The sequence below is a fragment of the Zonotrichia leucophrys genome, chromosome 3, assembly GCF_028769735.1.
Source record: "Zonotrichia leucophrys gambelii isolate GWCS_2022_RI chromosome 3, RI_Zleu_2.0, whole genome shotgun sequence".
NCBI classification, from domain to species: Eukaryota; Metazoa; Chordata; class Aves; order Passeriformes; family Passerellidae; genus Zonotrichia; species Zonotrichia leucophrys.
This window is the reverse complement of record NC_088172.1, coordinates 19,111,287-19,132,090: the sequence shown is the minus strand read 5'-3', so window position 1 is coordinate 19,132,090 and position 20,804 is coordinate 19,111,287. Positions and strand designations below refer to the sequence as shown.

Below are 20,804 nucleotides of genomic sequence, written 5' to 3'. Positions count from 1 at the left end.
TCTGGGAGCTGCCCAGAGCCCCTTGCAGGGCAGTTATGGACACAACAGAGCAAACTCTCCTCTGCAGGGGCAGGTGAGGCAGCAAAGGCTGCAAACCCCAGCGTGGGTGATCCCATCTGGAGCCCAGGAGCAGCTTCCTCAGTGGGAGGTGGTGCAGCACTGGCACAGGCTGCCTGGGGGTGCTGGAGCTCCATCAGAGCTCTGGGGACGGAGGGGACACAGGCACAGCTGACTGAGCCACTGCTGCTGGTGAGAGCCTGCTTTGGGTAGGAGGCTGCACTAGATGACCTCTGGAAGTTGCTTCCAAGCCACTTTGATTATAATTCCCTGATCCTGTAAATGAAGTTCATAATCTATGGATGTGGTTATTAATACTGCGTTGCAATAGCAAAATAATTTCTGAATACTTGATTAATGGCTCAATTAGCACAGCATATGAATGTTCAGTGGTATTTAAACTGGAAGAATTCTGCAAAATGTCTTTATCTTACTTGCGGGAGCATATTTGTCATCATTTGTTCACCATGAACATTTTTGTAGCTGCTTGTAAATCTTACTAAGTTTTAACTAATTAGAAGTCGGTGCACATCATAAGATTTTATTATGAAGTTTCATATTTGTTCCTCACTTTCTTTTAATCTGTTGTCTTTGTAAGGGAAATTTATCTATTCTAGTTTGAAATACAGAGATTAAATACCCTAATTCTGTTTTGGTAGTTGATTAACTTCCAGAATTCATTATTAAATTCAGGAAGCTGCTCCAAATTATCAGATTTATTACCCCGCTGCTTTTCAACTTGTTAAATAATTTTATCTTTCATGACATATTTAATAATAGTTTTTCATAATGATTAAATGCTGGTAAATGATTTTCAATTTCCAGTATTTTTGCTTCTTCTTAATTAGCAGCATTTTCAACAAGAGGCCTAATTTCTTAATTGAATAGAATATATATACAAGGATATAAACAACATTAATTTTTATATCCAATATTTTCCCTGTATACATCCATTGACTTTCCACTTTGAAATGTGACACCTTAACACGTGTAAAACAGGAGAAGTTAGTGTTGTAAAGGCATTTGGAGGTTTTGTGTTCATTCCTATAAATCAAAGCATTGACCTGGCTTTTCTGAAGTTACCTTGTGCAAAAAGCGTCTTTGGTTTAAAAGGCTTGCTATTTGTATGGTGTCATTTAGCAAGAAGAGCTCACTGATTTTAAGTTATAAGGGCTAATAGGGTTTTGAAGTGTGTGTTTAGCCTATATTTAGGCATATTTTTGCCTTTGAAAGCTTTTAAATCTTCCTCTTCTGTTGCAGCTTCTTCCAGCATATGCTCTCACTTGAACATTAGTTTTGTTCTTATTTTTGTTTTGTAATATATCAATACTATATTATATAATCATAATCATCATAATTCGTCTCTATTATGGGTAAGACATATGTGTTAAAAATATAATTAATAAGCTGAGCCAAAGCCATGAGAAAGTACTGTGTTGAAACTGAATCACATAATAATAGTCTTTCATGGAGCTGCATAATATTTTCAGGGTATCTAACAGCAGTTAAATAGGTGTTCTGATATTTACATCGTTTGATGAAATTGGAGTCAATTTCCCTGCTTTGAAATTGCTCAGTCAAATGTTAGGTGACAATTTGTATCCTTTTGGTTTTACAGTTGACTTTAATCATGATTTCATACTGCTATGCTTTATTCATATTGTGCATACCTCAGTTTTTAATTTCAGCATTATAATAACTTGGAAGATTTTGAGAGAATTTCTTTCTTTAGAAGCATGAAACTGTATAACAGGTTGATAATATACTTGTATGCTCTAATTAGTTTTGACAAATCCTAATTAGAATAGACCCAAGAAAAAAGACACTCATGAAAGAGCTCATTACTGTTTTATTAGTGTATCGAAAGACTGTGGAGAAGGGGATAAGGACTCTCACATGCCTGCAAACTGTCAAATGCTCTGCTCTGTGAATGACAGGGGAAGTGAAGAGCAGACTGGATGTCTGATTTAAGTAGTTCCAAGCAAATTTCTCATTCTGATATCACAGTGCTGCAGAAGGGCAGTTTGGTTGTTTACTGAATGAGAAAAAGAACACTTGGCTTGAATCCTACTTTCAAAAAGGCTGCTTTCCAGTGAACTGGCAAAGTGAGATTGGGCACTATTGCAATTTTCTTACCTTCCATTGTGTTTGCATAATGTGGATGGCATCCCATGATTCCGGACACTCATGGCACCCCTGTCTTGGCTTCCACCTAAAAGGAAAAATACTGTAGCCTTGAACCTTGTTTACATCAACAAAACTGAAGTGTCATAAATCCACAGTACCACATAGCTTGTCTGCCTCAGTCACCTCCCCATAAGGACCTTATCCATCAGGCTCTATGGCCAAGCTTAAAACAGCCCTATGCTTTTAACCCACACAGCAGTACTAATGGAACCCTATACGCATGACCACAGGACTGAAATGTGAGGTGTTTAACAGTTCCACAAGTTCCATCTATTTTAACAATTCTTTTTTTTTTTTTTCCTCTCCAGTTAATTTCTACTCTTTCCACCTCTGATCATCTTTCCTCTAAACCACCTGCTGTCCACTTAATTTCTCCAATTAATCAGAAAGTAGCGTGTGGTGCCGTGGTTAACATGAATCAAGCCTCTTCGCTGGAAGATTCCTGTAACAACTGGCAGTCAGCAACCAGGTTTTCTAAGCAAGAATCATCTCTCTACTTTCAGTCTGCTTCCCATAGCTCATCTCCCTCAATGTCTAAAATATCCTCTTCTGCATCAAAGAGTTGGTACTCCACTCCTCGATTGTCTGATAACCTACAAACACCAAGTCTCTATAACCCTGACTGTGTTTGCAAAATGGGAGGCTTCACCACATCCTCTGTTCAGACAAAGAGTCCAAATCTTTCCTCCAATCCTCCATGTTCAGCTGAAGTGCAAGGATCTTTAGCTCAGTCTATATCCCCGAGTTCCCCGAGTTCTTCCAAAAAATTGAGAGCTCTGTCTCCTCTTCCTGTACATATAATAACACATCCATTATCTCCTAGCCCTAAACCTTTGTCTCCACCCTCTCTTTATGGGTCCTCTTCGACCATATGTAGTATAAATGAGCCTTGCACACAAACGTTATCCAGAGGAAATTCAGCCAAGTCAGGAGTCAAATCCCCTCTGCCAACCAGACTGACTCTCTTAACTGCTATTCTGAGATCAGGCTCCTCTCAGCGGAGGCCGCTTTCTCCTGCTTCTTGTCCCACATTTTCCCCTAGCTCCCTTAGTTCCTCAACACTTGCAATAGATCAAAAGTTCAAAACAACTCCCCCAACCCCCAAGAAATCTCTTTCAAGCCCTCCTATAAGGCCAGATTCCCCCAGCAAAGAGGATTATTGGCTTTCAGGATGGGCTCAGCATCTGCCTTTACCTTCCAAGCCTCATCCCACCCCTCAAGTGAGGTCCCTTTCTCCTAAAAAGCCCCCTCCCATTCAATCGCTTTCTCCAGACTGCCGAAATTCTTTGTCATCCCCTCTCTCCTCCCATAGAAGATCAGTTGCCTCTCCAGATTTGCAGTCTTCACTGCGTCCTCCTAGTGCCCCAGCTCCCTCTTCCATTGCTTACCCCACCTCCCCTTCTCCAGAAGGGCTGGGCTGTTCTGCCTCCCGCTCCCGGGCACCTCAGCAGTCTCAGAGAGTGCACACTTACTCACCCATCTTCACTTGCCGCTCATATCCTTTGCTTGCTTCTACCTGTCCTAGTGGTGCATTGTCTCCTCCCTCAGAAAGACACTCATCTCCTTCCCCAAGTTTTTTGCACTCACCTTCTAGATCTAGATCAGATTCATCCCAAACATCTGTTCATGAGATCAGTGCCTCCTCTCCTACCCCTTCTGGCATCTCAAAGCAGTGGCCTCTCCCACGGCCTCACTCTACCCCACTGGTTCCACAAACTGGTAGCATTAATTCCCACCCACTACTATTGAATTCTTCATTGGTGCAAGCAAATTTTAGGTCTAACTCCTCCTCTCCGAGACCTGAGCATTCTGCCACCTCGTCAGTGTTAAAGTGCAGATCTCCCATCTCAGACAAGGCACCAGGCACACTGCCATCAAGACCCAGAGAGCTGACTTCACCACAGTCTTTTTCCCTGCCTCCTGGCCATGAAAACTTCAAACCCAAGGTACTCTTGGTGCATGCTTATTTTATAATATTTCTTTGTCCCTATAGGAAAAAAATCACACCCATGTTGCAGAATAGTAAAATAAATGGGATGTGGAAAAAATGTGGAAAAGGAACAGGTTTTGTATTAATAGTGAAGATAGTGAAAATTAAATCCTACCCTTCAAATTGCTAGCACTGTGTTCTGTATTATGGAGAAGATGTTGTAGGAATCCTTTAGCATAAAAAAGAAGATACTTTATTCTTGAGTATGATGATTTACTACTAAAGATGGATTTGTGTGCAGTGGCTTTGATGTACATTTGGTACACATATTTGTGAAGCTTGCCTAAAATCCTGGTGTATCAAAAATCAACCATGAAGCATGTTCTATTCACCCCCATTCTAAAAGAAATCCTTATGTGCTCCCAGGGAAAGTAATAGAAGTGTGGTGATCTGAGGTGCAGGGCTGAGCAAGAAGCAGTTTAATCTAGTTGATGTGAACTAGCTGTTCCACTGATAAGTGATTCCCAAGCACCCAATGCTGCCTGTCCTCCTCGCTTCCCTGGAGGCTTTCCTCACCCCAGCCACCCTGGGACTAGCCTAGGGCAATAATGAGCTCAGCCTGAGCAAAGGCTTTGTGGCCAAGGGCCAGCAATGGAAGATGAGGACAATCTCCTACCTCTTCCCTTCCTTTTGTACTCCTCTGATTTTGTTGTGCTAGACATTGGATGAGGGGGAAAGAAAAGCCCAGCTTCCTACAGCCCAAACTACTGCAAATACCAAAGTCTCACACCTGGCAGATCAGCCAAGCTCCTGCTGTTTGTCATCCCCCCAAAGGCGGGAGAGCCATTGCAGGGTGAGAATGAGCAACCGAGGCAATTTCTGCAGGAGGGCTTGGGAACCAGCCACACTGTGGATTTAAAGGTGTAGCTCAGAAAAGAGAAGGGAAGGGAAGGGTATCCCAAAACATGCAGCAGGTAGGTGAAAACAAGAGGAGCTACTATGCAAAAAGGAGGAGTTTGTTGCAAAAGGCACCAGAGCTGCAGGAGGCTTCCCAACATTTTTTATCTTATCTTTGCGCTCTGTGCTTTCCTTGTGCTGTGTTCCCTTCCTCCACTCACATCTGAGCTCTGTCCATCACACAAAATCTACCATAGTTTATTGATTTATTTCCTCCCAGCACAAAGTTACAGCCTGGTCTGCCAGATCAAGTTGTGTCAGATGTACTCAGTACATGTACAGTTTGGCTGTGGCAGGGGTGACTTAGAAAATGTTAATTGGAAATGAGAGGTTAAAATCAGCACAAAGTAGCAATTGTCATGAATGGTTCTTTTAAAATCCAAATGAGCCAAGAGGAGCCATTGTGCCAAGCAAAGCTGTACAGTGTTGTTACACCCTGTCAGTATTAGTTAATGAAACAAAAAGAGATATGAAATTGTAGAAATTCCAAGAAAAAAGACCCTGAGACCAAACTGTAACCCATGACCAAGCCTACAGATTGCAAAATAGTTGCTGTTCCTGCTGGCTGGTGCATCGAGCACTGTGAGGTTTCTGGCAGTAAGGAAATTCTCTGCTTTTGACACAGAGCTATTGCCTGAGTTTATATTTGCAGAGATTGTTATACTTCTGTCTTTCCTACTGTCCCTTTTCCTACTAATTCTGCTTTATCGTGCAATATGGTAGCAATTTTGAAACTGGCCCACCATCCCATGGAGACTGTGAGAGTGTCCACCAGTATAACAGACTTGGACCATTAGTCCAGTCTAATTTTTAATCTTGTAAACAAAGCTGACTCAGCTGGAGATGTGGAAGACCTAAATTATCCAAATCTAATGCAGCTGGGTGTTCAGTGCAAGAAAGGTCTCTCATGGCTTTAAAATGTGAGTCAGAGACTTCATCTACTGCTAATACTGCCCATTCAACCCCCAATCTGCTCACCTATTTCCACCCCTAGATTATGGTTTATTTTAGCTCGATGAGCTTTGCTGATGTATTAATGGTAGAAGGCTGTCCAGTGATACTCCAGCCTCAAATCTCAATATATTTCTAGAGAAAAAAAGAAAAGTTTTGAGGAAAGACAACTTTAATATCTTAAGCAGCATTTAGGTCTCTGTAGTAGTAATCAGCTCAGCTTTATAACTAGACAAAAAGCAGATAGCTTTATCTGACTGGTTGATTCATGACAAAATCTTTTCATGTACAAAAGTACTAAGTGAACATCAAGGGAAAAATACAGCATCTAGAAGTGCTTGCCTTGGTGTGTATAATTTGGCATGTGTAATTTTTCAGCCTTAATGTTGCTTCAACAGTCATTACAGCAACATTAAGGCACACATTAAACCAACATCTACTAAACCAGAATTCGGACTGGCACCAAAATAACGCAAATCAAAGGATAACCTATTCATTTGTTTAACTGTTTGTATATGTATATATAAGCATGTGCTTTCCCTTGGTTTGTATTTGTAAATGATTTAAAAATGGGAATGTTTTTCAAAGTTAATATAAACATGAATCCACAGATCAGCGTGAAGTGCCAGCTTTGGGTGACCACAGGAAATAAAAGCCCTCTCCCTAGACTTTGTAGATACTTTGATAATGTCCTCATGGACCTAATATAGCAAAATGGACAGTGAAACACAGTAGGGACAGATAAATTCTGCAGGAACAGTTGTTAGAATAACAACTATAACAACTTCTAGCTTTCTGTTTTGAAAAAAAACTTTGTAGTGGTTTCATGGGGTATCATTCTTCTACAGTCTTTGATTTTTCCTATTTGAATGTAGCTCAGGAATACATATAGGTCTGCACAAAACAGCTGGGGAACAAACTGACTTTAACAACATGGAGCTCAGCACAGCTGCAAAATGTACCATAAAGCAGAAAAGATTATTCATGAGGAGCTCTAAGCTACCAAGGTTGGTAGCACTGATTTTAAGCCTTTATAGCACATGTCTAGCAGATTTTGCAGTGCCCCATGGGTGCCCTAGGTGATCGTTTGAACAAAAAAGACAAAATTTTCCCCCAAACTCCACATCTGACACTTGCCCAAGCTCTTATGTTGGAATTGGTTTGCTTTTGGCTGCACTGTGGTAAAGGCCAGCAGACCTAACTGTCCACAGCTGTTTAAAATTATTCCTTGATTCCTATGAAGAAGATTATTATATATATTTAGGTATTGAAAAATTAATTTTAAAAACAATGAAATAATGTGTAAAGAAACATATTCATATAGGTGAGAAACTGAGTTAAAGACTTTCCACTCATCAAGACCTGCGAAAATAGCACATTGCTCACAGGTTCTACAGTATATAGAAGTCATGAAGCACATGAAAGCAGTATAGAAACTTTCACAATTTAAGAGTCTGTTATGTCTTTGTTTAGCTAATATAATAGTACAACTAACCTCAAAGTGATCATAGTTTTCTTTTCATATATGATGCACATTTTGTGATATGTCTTCACCAGCCTAGGAGCTGTATTTCACATGTTCAATGACACAATTTTAGTTGAATTTCAATTATAATCAAACAAGAATACATTTTGTGAATATGCCTATTTTAATATTTGGAATTCGGTCTTCTGTCTCAGTGGTCAGTATTTTATTTTAGTTTAAAATAGCTAAACAGAAGCTTAGTTATGCATAACTAAACTTTTCCATATAGTTTTTGTATATGCATAAATTCATCTATGGAGCTCTGCAGTGTTGCTGTCTAAATGTTCAAAGGGCAGGATTCACCTCACATGACTTGACATTTGAAAGTTACATATCCAAGCACAATTTAGGTGATTCTATTACAGCTAGTGGAGAGAATATGGTGTATTTAGAAGATGATTTTATTTTACCTTTCCATTTGCCTACATTGGGATTAGATTAATTCTATAGAAATGGCTATGATTATGAAAAGCATCAGCGTTGACTGAAGAAACTGAATGATAGACATCTAAGTTAGAATTGCTAAATCTCAAATGAATTACTATTACTATCCCATGCTCTAAAGCCCCTCCCACTAAAAAACAGAAAAAAGTTCAGTTCCAGAATTTGCATTCATCTGCTTTGTCAAGCTGTTCATTCAATATGATTGCTGTGATTACTGACTTCTTGAATGACTCATTCTCCAGTTTCCAACTGAGTGAAGCCAAAAGCAAACAATATTATATAGAAAGAATTAAAAGGTTGTTCCCTACACTATTTCAAGGCAGTTGTGTGGATAAATTTCTTATCTGAGTTAAAATTTTTCCCCCTCTGCTGTCATTGAGACCTTTAGTAGATATAAAGAAAATAAAAAGTAAACAAAAGAATGACCCAAAGTGCAGCATGCTGTTTCAGACTGTTATCTCATAATCACCAGTATTTACTGTTGCAGATTATGGTACATTAAAAAAACCTGACCTGATTAACAAATAACCTTATTTCTGGCTGACTGTCGCAGAAATAATCAATCACTAACTTAGAAGTCTATTTTTGTGTGAATTTATGACTTTTTTGTCAGATTGTTGCCAAAAAGGGAACAATGTAGCAAATATCTAAATAGTAATAATAATAATAATAATAATAATAATAATAATAATAATAGTAGTAGTAGTAGTAGTGAAAGTTCTAGCGGTCATGTGATTAAGAATCCTACCTCTTGAACTCCTCTAAATATAGAAGAGACTCACCAGTCTTCTAAAAATTACTGAATTCAGCCTCTATATTGATAAAGGAAATGTAAAAAATAGTATTTGTAAAGATTTAAAATTAACTGAGCAAACAGATATAGTCTAAAATATAAATTATTTGAAAAGAATAAATTTTAAGGTTCATGTTCGAATGTTCATACCCAAACTCATACATTTTGTATGTTTTGATTGCCAGTTCTGTTAGTTTTGTAAGAGTGTGAAAGTTCCTATGCTTATTTTGTTTGGGAGGTAGAGTTATTTATTCCGGAGATGAAAAGCTGCATGAAGATTTAAATGGTCTATCTACTCAAACAAGCAGTTCAGCATTTAAGGATCATAATCAGTCTCATGAGAGCCAATCACAGAAATCTCTCTGATTTCATGGTTCAGGACCACACCACTCAGCAACAGTTGTTGAGGTGGATGTACCGACAGAAGTAGCTGTACATTTTCATATCAATTCGCAAGAAAACTTGGGAAAAAAAACTTACAGCCTCCCCTGATACGCATTTAAGGGTAGCAGTCAGCAGAAAGTGGTTAAACTTACTTTGGAAGCTATAAGATAGAGGGAAACTTGTTTTGTCCTACTTCATTACCGAGAACAAAACATGTACATTACCAGACTTTAAAGCCTTGACAGAAACACTAGATTTTTAAAAATAAATAGTTTTTCTAGGAAATTCATAAGTGTTGTTTTGTTGCAACATGTCTGCAAGATGATTGTAATTGTCTTTCATTCTGTCGTACCTTTCCCCTCTCTCCCCTCTCTCTCTTCTACCCTGTTTTACTTCTCTTCCTGCTCTCTGGTTTACCCTTTTAGCAGTACAAGATCAAGACAAGCTACAAGGCATTTGCAGCAATCCCTACAAACACATTGCTTATGGAACAGAAGGTTAGTGTTTGCTCAAAGACATGGGCACTGCATTGTACATTTGAGACCATTCAACTTTGTGTACAAATTCAGACATGTCTGTTGGGGAATACTGCAGAATGTGAATTCTGGGAACTAACTACTCAGGATTGTAATTCCAGCCATTTTATAGGTCATCCACTTTCACTGAAGATCAAAGTTCCAGTAATCTGAATTTCTGAAAACCTATTTACTATAAAAAAGGAAAAAAAAATTCCTCTGTCCTAAAGGAATTGCAACTTTTATCGCAACATCTCAAAATCTGTTTTGTTTTTGGACAGTGTCTGAAGCACTGCTGTTCTGGGACCTGACAATCAGTAGATCTTGGTCAGGTAATGATTATTGGACAGCTGTGCCTATACCCATAAATTTAACAACCAAAATTATGATATTTTGACCTGCTGTTTTGTTAAACTGAGAATCATCCTGGCCAGTGTTCTGACCTCTGTTAACTTCCATTCTTCCTGAACACTGTGAGAGCTAGTGGGCCATTCTCATTTTGTAGTTTATGCTAGCAATCATTTTCTGTAGGACAGGCAGATAGATTCAAACCCCAGACTTCAGTGCATTGGTTTACCTCCAAAGTCACAGTCAACAAAGGCAGGGCTGTATAGTCTTATTCAGACAATTCAACTTGGAGTGTCAATTGAAAATGTAAGCTTTGCATTAAGGGTTCCAAATACCCACAGACATTTATTTTGAAAACATTTTTCCCAAATTAATTTACTCAAAAGAATAGCTAAGTTTAAGAAAAACTTTCTCTGATGATCAATGAGCTAAGTGTCTTGCATGTTTAAAGACATGCTTAATCATGGCGACATTCAGTTTGTAACTTTTCAGAAAAAGCTTTCTGTTCAGGACCTAGTTGAGGAATTTCCCCTCTGATTAATTTCTTTAAGCATTCCTGACTACACATCTAAATATTTATACACATATACAGCTCAGTTGTTTTCACTAGTAGTTTACAAAGCCTGAAGTTATTGGTTAGGGTGAACTTAACTGTGTACAATATTTGAAGATTATAATTTTTTCCTTGAAATGTTACTGATTATGATCTAGTAATGATCAGTTAAGTGCTATAAATCAGATTATTTTTCAGAAAAAAAAAGAGATAATCTTTTCCAATGTTCTTTTAATCTTGAAGGATTTTCTTAATCTTTTGAATAAAACCTGATCCTTCCCTTACTTAAATCTTGAATGCACTAATGAAGGTTATGTTTGCTTTAGCTTGCAATGTGTGCAATAGAAACGGCTCTGTAAAGGAAAATAGCTGATGCAGGAGATTCTACACCCCTACAGAATGTATTTTGGGAGGGTTTTGTTTGAGCAGAAAGCCTGTTAGCGGGTGGAAGAGTTTGGTGGACTCCTGAAGTACCACTTCACGGTTGACTTGACCTGAAAGGCACTGTTTGTGCCCTCTGAGGCTGCACCACCCTGCAACCCAAGCCAGGTAGGTGACCCTGAGCAGGACACTCACTCTGAGATCACACTCCTGATGTGAACTGGTGGGTTTATGTCAGCTGTCCGATTGCACTTTTTCATAAGAAAATGGATTTCCTTTTGACAGTCCTGCTGGCGCTGTCTTGGGCATTGACTCACAGCCTGCATGTTACTTAGCCCAATACATGAAACTGATTTGTGCAATCTAATGCCAGCACCTGTGGAAAAAGTAACGACTCAAAAGATATCTGTGTTTAGATAGACTTTTAGTCATCCATGGATTTACTGAAAATCGTAACTTTGGTGTATTCTTCAGTAGTGAGAACAGTCATGTAGTACTAATAAGAAATCAATTCTCTGTTATAGGATTTCCCTTCAGGAGAGACTCCTGACTAAGTAACTTTGTAAGTGTATGTTTCAGCATTGCCTGAGAACATGCTTTTTCCCATCTGGGGAGTTATGGATAACAGTCTCCTATTGATCTGCAGCAGCAGCTAATTGTAGTGTTCCTAAGCTGGTCCTGTTGTGTCAGCTGATGAGAGTTTAGAGTATGACTCCTATGAGAAAGCATGAAGAAATCACATGGCACACTCAGGCCCCATTGTACCAAGTCTTAATATCCAAATATTCTTCGGAAAATGTTGGGTAGGGAACTCATGATACGTTCTAGCTCAACGAGAGTAGTTATGCTGTTCCCATTTTATGCAAAGCATTTTATACGCAGCATTTAAAAGAGTGAGATTTAGGACAGTAAGATTTTAACTACATAAGTGATATTTTATTAACATCTAATTATTATTATATGATTAGAAAACCAACATAATTTTAGATATATTTTTTAGCCTAAGGTGCTAAAGTAGTGTTTTGCTATGTGATTAAATTAGAAATGCATGTTATCAGAAGTAGGCTTTTTCCCACTGTGTGAGTAATTATGTTATTTAATTTAAGTGGTCATGAGAAATAAAATTAGTAAGAATTATGTTGTGGGTGATCTTAGTAACAATTCATCTGCAGTATTAATTGGGTTCCATGACAGAAAACTGCTCCTCATGGGCCATGTAAGGTGCAATGATTTGACTGCCTCTGAATTTTCTGTTGATATCTAACTTTCTTTATCAAGTTTCTTTTCTGTTTGTGTAGATGTTTTAATTTAAACTGGCATTTTTCAACTTTAATTTAAACTAGCATTTTTCAACCTCTGCTAATGAAACCATTAGGCTGTCATCACCTTAATGTTTTTTTTAGAACATGCTCTTATCCTCCAATACTCTTACTCAAAGAGAGTTGTTTGAGTACGTGCCCATTAGTTGAGAAGAAAAGGCTGATTGGCTCTATATGTGTATACTTTGAGAAACCCAAAAGTGGCTTAACCTCATCAAGTCTCCTTATTGGCAAGTTTCCCAGCTGTTTGAGTTTGTATGAACCTGATGTTTCTCACATCATTTCTGTTCTCTGCTCAGAAAAAGTGCTACCCAGGATATCTCTTGGAAGACTGGGCTGTAACTTCCTACACAGCGAGAAGAACAAAGCTTGTTTTTAGGGGACTCACCCTCAGCATGGGCAGACTGTCAGGGGGCAGCAAGAGGGGACTGCTCCTCAGGGAACTGAGCTGGCAGCAAGGACGTCAGGACAATGTCCTCACCAGGACGGGCACATCTCCACAGTGCCTGAGCAGGGATGGCAGAAACGCTGATAATGAGCTGGTGATACCCCGGGTCACTCAGCAGTGCCATCACAGCCACACAAATCCAGAGCTTTGAGTCAGACCACAGGCTGTGATACTGAGCTCTTCAGCCCAGCAGATCATAGGATCCACTGGCCAGAAGAGGAAGCTGAACAAGTTTAAAATAGGCACAAGGCACAAATTTGACAGAAAGAATTAATTAGCTATTAGAAAAAATTGCTGGAGACTGAAATAAGCTTTTTATCACAAAAATTGAAAAATCAAGACAGGACAATTTTCTGGCTTCTCATATTCCAGATAGTCCTGTGGTTTAAAGACGTCATACTAGGTGAGCACTGTCATTCCTTCTGGCCTTATTAACACTGAAACAGTGAGTCACATTTCTGCAGACACTCACTCTTGTGTAAGTTCTACAATTATACGGATGCGGACACAGTCTAATTCAAAATTCCCTTCTGAATTGGGTATTATTTAAAAAGTAATGTGTCTGTTAATTTGAGGTTGTGTTTATTAAGTATCAACTACAATGTCTTTCAGTCAAAATGGATAGATGAAGAATTTATTTCCAGGCACTACAGCAAAATTCATAATTTTAAATATCTTGTGTTAAGAAAGAAAGGCAATAATTTGTGCAGTTGTAGAGTGATAAAAGGTCTGTAATAATAACCAAATGTGCTAATATAGGAACAGCCTCTGAACTCCTTCTTTCTTTCTTTCAAGGGCCTTGAAAATAGTGTCTTAAAACAAGTACAACTTCATCTTTAGGATTATGTAGAATTTTATATGTAACCCAAAAACTGTTGTAGGCTTTGGTTTACAAACCAAAAAATTATTCTCTTAACAGTTCAGTCTTCTTTGGTCTACAGCAAGCTCTATGCAGGTGAATATGGTTTTTTGTATTTGTCCAGCTACACATCCCCTCTGCATACTGATTGGTATGAATTTCTCTTGTCTGAGCATCATTTTGGTGGAAAGGAAACCTCAGGGCTTATCCCACACTTCTTCCATCCCACACGTCTTCTGAAAAACACTAGATAGGACTGGCTGTGGATGGAAGGCGTGCAAGTGTTGTCTCATTTGGATTCTGTTTATCAAGTGATGACAAGCAGACAGCAATAATTTCAATTCTAAGTAAATGTAGAAAAAGTAAAACAGTCTTTCCATATTTTGTTACACTTCTTGGAAAACTTCAAAGATCTGGTAATTGTATCACCTGCAAAAACAGACTAAAGGCAGTGCTGCATATTCTCTTTGTGGAAGAAAAAAACAGAAAAAGGTATTTTCCTCTGCATGCAGAAAGAGGAAAATAAGGGTATGTTGGTTGGGATTTTTTATTTTTAGATTTTTTTTTTTTAAGTGAAAAGGAAGAAATGCAACTGAGGAAGCATGGCAGCATGCAGCTGCATTGAAGACCCAGCTTTAAGTTCTTGCCTTTAGGAAGCTCTTAGTTATTGTATTATCAAAAATCCATTGCTATAGGAACTGATCATAGCAAATGCTATGGTCTCTCCTTGAAATCATACAGCAGGAGCCCGGAGGACAATTTTTCTCACTCAGGTGATTGACCTAACTGCTGGACAGTTGGCTATTATGAAGCATGTCAGAACTTTCTGGACCTTGAGAGCATTTCTGACAAGACTTTGCTGAGAATATTCTAATAAAAATAGGTTTTCCCCAAATATTTCTGGTGTGCACTTACTAGGTGAATTTCTTGCATCCAGATTATGTGTTCACATCAAAGTGTTTCTCAAGGCTAGAGACAAGTACCTCGTGGTAAGAAAGAAAGGCAATAATTTGTGCAATTGTAGGACTAAATAAAAGACCTAGTTTGTCTGAAATAATAATCAAATATGCCAGTGTAGGAGCAGCCTTTGAGCTCACTCATTTTTCATGGGCCTTGCAGTTTTCAATATTAATTATTTTATGGGACAGAAAATAGTAGGTATAATTTCAGTAAAATTTTCAGTGTAATTCCCCACATCTTCAAGAGAGAAGTTAAAGGAAATAATGGTATGTGAAGTTCCATTGTATGGTGGGATTTTTTCACACGTGCTGAGGTCTTGGGAAAAGATAGAGATGGGGAAGATATGCTCAGTCCAGGGTTTTCAGAATACAGTAAGAAGAAAGCTATGTCAGATCTAGGTCACAAAATTAATTTCTTTCTATTGATGTGGTCCATTGGTGGACGAAGTTGTTTTCTATATATCCTATATGTTGTCTGGACTTTTCAGTCTTCTAATGAAATACTAGGTGTTGTGCTTGGGTCATTTACCAGTATCCTTTCAGCTCTGATACAGTTTTAGCAATCAAAAAGGAAGAAAGAGGAAGGAAGGGTTGTAGTCATCAGTGATGTCAATGGCACAAATGCATCACACCCCCAAAATTGCCCTTTTCAAGGAAAAAAAAACAGTGGTTCAGCAACTGGTTATTTCATTTAAATTGCTTTACATTTTCATTATCTAAATTATGATGTTCTTTTAAATTGTGGTACCACTGTTGTTTCATATATAATCAAAAATTTGAATGTCTAAACAAGAATGTTCCACTTCTAATATTGTTAGGCCATCAGCATAGGAAGTGAATCTTGAGTACTGTTGATAGTGCTAATCAGCAGCATGTAGATAGAAATTAATCATAACATTTTTGCATGATGACACCAGTAATTTTGAAAATGTAGTTGTACATTTTTATCTCTTTATTTTTTCTATGTGGAAATGTGAAAGAAGGCATGCTGGGAAAAAATGAGATGTGTTTTGAAAAGCTAACAACAGATCAAACACAACCATTTATCTTAGTAGAGGTGGTAGGGATAGTTATAGAGAGTATAATTTCCTGTTTCTGCTCTTTGGAAAAATCAGCTGTTCAAATAAGAAAAAATGAAAAATAGGAAAAAGAAAGAGTGAAAGAGAGAAAGAGAGAGAGAGAGAGAGAGAGAGAGAGAGAGAGAGAGAGAGAGAGAGAGAGAGAGAGAGAGAGAGAGAGAGAGAGAGAGAAAGAAAGAAAGAAAGAAAGAAAGAAAGAAAGAAAGAAAGAAAGAAAGAAAGAAAGAAAGAAAGAAAGAAAGAAGTGAAATAGTGAATGAAATTAGATTAATTGGTTTGAAGATTAAAATTTTCTTTTCCCAAAAGTACAGTAAGGGAGAACACTGCAGCTTTTTCTAGCGTGGCTCCTGCATGATGGCTGTGTCTCAGGGGGACTGTGGAGAGCACAGACCTTGGTGCTGTGCTCACCTGCCTTCCTTAGTCACTGAAGGCTCCAAAATGGACAGATATTTGGGAACTGAGCTTCTGAAATGAATAGATTCTTAAATTAGCCATCTTGGCTCTGAGCAGAGACTTCTGGATGTAGCTGTAATTTCTCTGGAAAGATTCCCCCAAATCTTCAGGGTAGTTGTTTCTTACTCTTGATTTTGTTCACCCACTATTCTGGTGAAGTGAATATGAAACAGCAACTGTATTTTTTTTCTTAACAATCCCTTTATTATGTTTATTATCTTACTGGTTTATTGGGGGTTTTGAGAAGCTTAGATAATGCCCCATTCCAAATCCATGATTGATTAAAAGTTTTTCCTAACTCATATTCAAACTCATCATCCCTCTATATCAGGCTGTTTTGTCAATCCTGACCCTAATAGGTACTGAAATGACTTTTCTACTTAATTTTGTTGCTTATTGAACCAGGGGCACTGTATTTGAGTGCAGTGCTGAGCTCTCTTTGGCTGAGTCCTCCTCTTCAACAGGATTGTCTTTCTTTTTGAAACTCTAACTGGATGACAATGATGAGACTTCAGAGATGAGAAAGGCTATTTATCTTTTCTTGGTCTGTCTTGGGATAAGATTACATTAATTTCTATATATCAAAGTGAATCACTTACTTTTCACCTTTTGAACTGAAACTACTCTAAGGCCAACACATTTGTCATTTGCCAAGAGATAGAGAGAAAGGAAGAAATGTTTGGAAAGCAGTCACTTTTAATTTTAGTAGAAGACATGGTGTTCCATGAATGTGCTTTTGTGCAAGATCATTTGTGGGTGGTATTATAATAATATGAAAAGTAAATTATCACTAACTTTTTGCTTAGGTGTACACAGATGTATGCTGCCAGTAGCTGGACAAGGAAAGAAATAAAATGTAGTCAGCAAAGTAAAAGTCAGAAATAAGTGTGCTTCTTTTCTTTTTTATTTTTTAAATATTCTGACATTTCCATCACAGGTCCACATACATCTCCTGTATTTGGCAGCCCTCACACCCACCTCAGTGGCACCAACCCATGCACACAGAATCCCACATTCATGAAAAAGGGCTTAACTGGAATGCTCTTTTTACTCTTATACTTAAAAAAATAATTAACAAAATGAAACCTTACAAAACCATAATGTGTTAAACAAAAATACTCCGCAAACCCTGCGGTTCCCTTCCCTGTAGTCCAGCTTCAGCAGACACATCAGCAGGCTTCCTGAGTAATTTTTGGTCTCAGCACGGTGTCTATTTGAAAATCACTTCAAAGCAAAAATGGGTGATGGCAGGAAGAATGTGCTTCACAGATGCTGGATGAAGATGAAAAGGGAACTGAGCAGTGGATTTTGGCTTTTGAGGGTGTTTTGTGACCCTTATAAAGTGGAGGGATTGGCAAACTGATTTCCACTGTTCTCAGACCTGCTCCAAGTACCGGTAAAGGGAAGTGAGCGGTATAGCCAAACACAGAAGCTTGTGTTTTGTTTGGAGAGATTGCATATGTGCTTATTGTGAGATCACAAATACAGTATGGAACATATTTTACTGCATACATTTCTGATTTCAGGCTAAAATCCAAGAATGGCAAACACTATTTCTGTTGCAAGGTGACACCACCATCCTCTTTAAACAGGAGACACTTTTCACAGAAAACATCTACCGAAAGAAAGAAAAGGGCCTCCTGTGTGTTTGGGTCCCTGACTTGTCCATCTGCTCACAGGTGGTGGCTCTCTGTTGACACACAGCAGGCAGCCTCCAACACCTCTGTGGCATACAGTGCACACTCACCGTGACACATTTACTGTGAAGAAGGTGGCATTATTGAAGGAGAAGACAACTGGAACTGGTATTTTCTGATTTTCCAAAAGTGGAGATGATTCATTCTGCTTCAATACTCTCTTCTCTGTAAACCCATACCCATACCACTCTGAATCAGGTTTTGGGAACCTAAAGAACATTGCTAGGCCTGCAATTTCTTTCTTTTTCATCTTTCAGTGGTGAAAGAGAAAGTGCCACCTTTGGAAACAGAGTATTGGAAAAAGTGTATGTTTGTTTGGTTTTCAAAATTTTCAACTCAGTATCACATCAATATCTCTTGAATTGCAGGCATTAGAAGAGCCAACCAAGCCTGCTGGTGCGGCTGAAGGCACTGCTTTGGACACTCATTCAGAGGTAGTGTGTTATTTATCTTTCAGATCTACATTTGAAATCAAAAAGCAAAGTTTAACTGAGTGATCCATCCTCCCTTTTCAGATGTGCTCCCCTGCCCAGCTCAGACAACAAACAGAAGAATTGTGTGCTGTCATTGATCAAGTCCTGCAGGACCCCTTGACTATGGTAACCCATCAGTATGTGGAATGGACTTATTATCTCCTTTCCCTTTTGTCTTCTGTCATTAACATGTCTATTCTCTGTTGAAAATAATCTTCCAGCGCCGGTGTGAGTCTTCTCCAAGTTTTCTGCAGATGAGCACAGAGTCAGATGTTGGCAAGGTAGGTGGCTAAGTCCATATCCACAGCAAGGGCTCTTTTCAAGTAATTATAAAGGCAGGCAAATTCAGTAAAGGCAGTAGGGATGGCTGTGACAGTAAAACCAATGGCAACTCAGAGCTGCAGCTGAGAAATGCAAAATCAAAAGTGTTTGATGGCTAAAACAGCATGGAAAGACAGAACTGTAGCCCTGGACCCTGTGCAGTCTTTGCTGCAGGATGCTTTCCTGAAGTCAGAAGGAGATATATTATGAAAGAGAAAGAGTGCGTTAAGGCTTCAAAGGCTAAAAATCTCTCATACCTTGCCTGCCATAGGGCAGGATGTCTGGCCTTCTCCCAGACTTCATCCCATCCACATGTTGTTACTACAAAGCAACCAATGTTTCTAGCTTTGGTGGCTGGAAGCATCTTTCAGAACATAGGGGTTTTTCAAGTTCATTATTTATTTTAAAATAATGGGAGTATTAAATTAATAGTTGGACTAGTTCTGAAGTTCTGATTTCATTTTAAGTCTCACCACTCCTAGAAGGAGGATGTCTGCAATATCTCTTTCTCCTGGATGACTAAGAAATTGGTAGTGAGAGGGAAGGTTAATTTTCTACTTCTAAACTTCTGGTTTCATTAAGTTATGCTGATGTGCCTTCTGGGTTCAGAGGGATGGCTAACCAAGGGAAGAAGATCTTGTATTCAGTTTGGTCCAGGTAAATTAAAGTTACTCGTCTCAGCTATGTGAAAGTGAAAATGGCAGAAATGCAACTAAAAATGGCAGGAAAGGAATTTCTGGCAGATGAACACATAAAAAAGTTAATCCATTCAAAATATCCTGCTGAATATCCAGTCCACCATGCAGGAATAGGGCACAGGTCCAGCATTTCTCAGTGGCTATATTGAATATACAATTCAAATTTAATTTCTGTTTTTGAAAGTATTTCTGTCAATCAGCATGCAGGGGTGAATTGGACTCCAAGAGGCTGAAAGACAGAAATGTGATAGCAGGAGAAGGATGGGCAGACAGTGTAATTGAGTGTGTTTTCCAATGCCTGAAGAATCTGGAGTGGTTAAAATGCTGCTACCAAACTGAGTTAGAGTATCCAAAAACCACTTCCTTGGGCAATTGAGAATGCCAGGCATCTTTTAGCAGTCATGAAATCAAATAAAAGCAGCATAGGGACCAAGCTAAAAGTGTTGAGGATCTCAGAATGAGGTCAAAAAGTGCTTAACAGAGGGTAAAAGAAGGTCATAGACATGGAAGAACAAAAGAGCTGATATGCCTTAGAATTGTTATGGATTAGTCAAATTAAAGCAAATTCTTGCAAATGAAAGCATAGAGATGTAATATTTTGTATTCTGTGAGCAAATGTAACTTCAATTTCATGGGGCAATGATACTTATGGCTATCTAATAATAAGCATTTTGTTATGAGAGTTCTCATATTAAATGCCAACCTCAATAGAGCAGGATCAATGTTTTTGAGCAGTAAAATTAAGTAGTATTTTCTATAATAAACATACAAGCAAAGCTTAAATATGCCTTAGTCTCATGTATGGTGTGAATATTTCTGGAAAAATTAAGTTTTCCTGAATTTGAGCAATTAATAAAGTCTAGAATGTTGAAAATCTCTTGGAGTTACTGTTCAGAGTAGCTCAATATATTGATTATATATCTGTTTGGTTTTTTACAAGATGTCAACAACACTGCAGAGAGCAGCTGGGCGTGAAACCAGATATGTAAGTACTTTTACCATTGCTCTCTGTTTTGCATGCAAAAATGCTTACTTTTTCTGCTCCTAAACAATCCTGGGTGAGTCTGAACAAGCACCTGCTTCTGATATCAGATGTTGACTAGAATAGACAAGCAAATATATTATAGTGCTGGCATTTGAGACTTGAAGTGTCTCTGTAGGAAATCCATCCCAGCTGGAGTCTCTCTTCACTGCTGTGTCTGTTGATAATTTTACCTGTGTAAATATGATGTTAAAATTAACCTCCTCGCACACTTTGCTGTTGTTTCCTTCAAGCCTGGGGCAAGAGTTCAGCTGTTTGGTAAACAGACTGTTTGTTATGGGTGCTGAAGGGTGCATTTCTCTGGACTCAGCCTGCACTGTAGGGGACTTGCTTTGGTAGAAGTCCTGTAGTTCTTGCTTATCCTTCAGAATCTGGGATTGATCCAAACTTTTCTTTCCAAGATACAGAGCTGGCTGAAAACCCACGGTTTA

The 20,804-nt window shown here is 38.5% G+C and overlaps 1 protein-coding gene across 1 annotated transcript in view; it reads left to right on the top strand.

Moving 5' to 3' along the window:
• MLIP (muscular LMNA interacting protein) overlaps positions 1-20,804 on the top strand; it is a 99,017-nt gene that overhangs the window by 48,037 nt on the left and 30,176 nt on the right. Inside the window, exons 4-9 of the mRNA XM_064710121.1 lie at positions 2,553-4,190; positions 9,654-9,725; positions 18,208-18,273; positions 18,355-18,438; positions 18,534-18,593; positions 20,272-20,316. Coding sequence (XP_064566191.1) covers positions 2,553-4,190; positions 9,654-9,725; positions 18,208-18,273; positions 18,355-18,438; positions 18,534-18,593; positions 20,272-20,316 — 1,965 coding nt within the window. The remainder of the gene's footprint in view (positions 1-2,552; positions 4,191-9,653; positions 9,726-18,207; positions 18,274-18,354; positions 18,439-18,533; positions 18,594-20,271; positions 20,317-20,804) is intronic.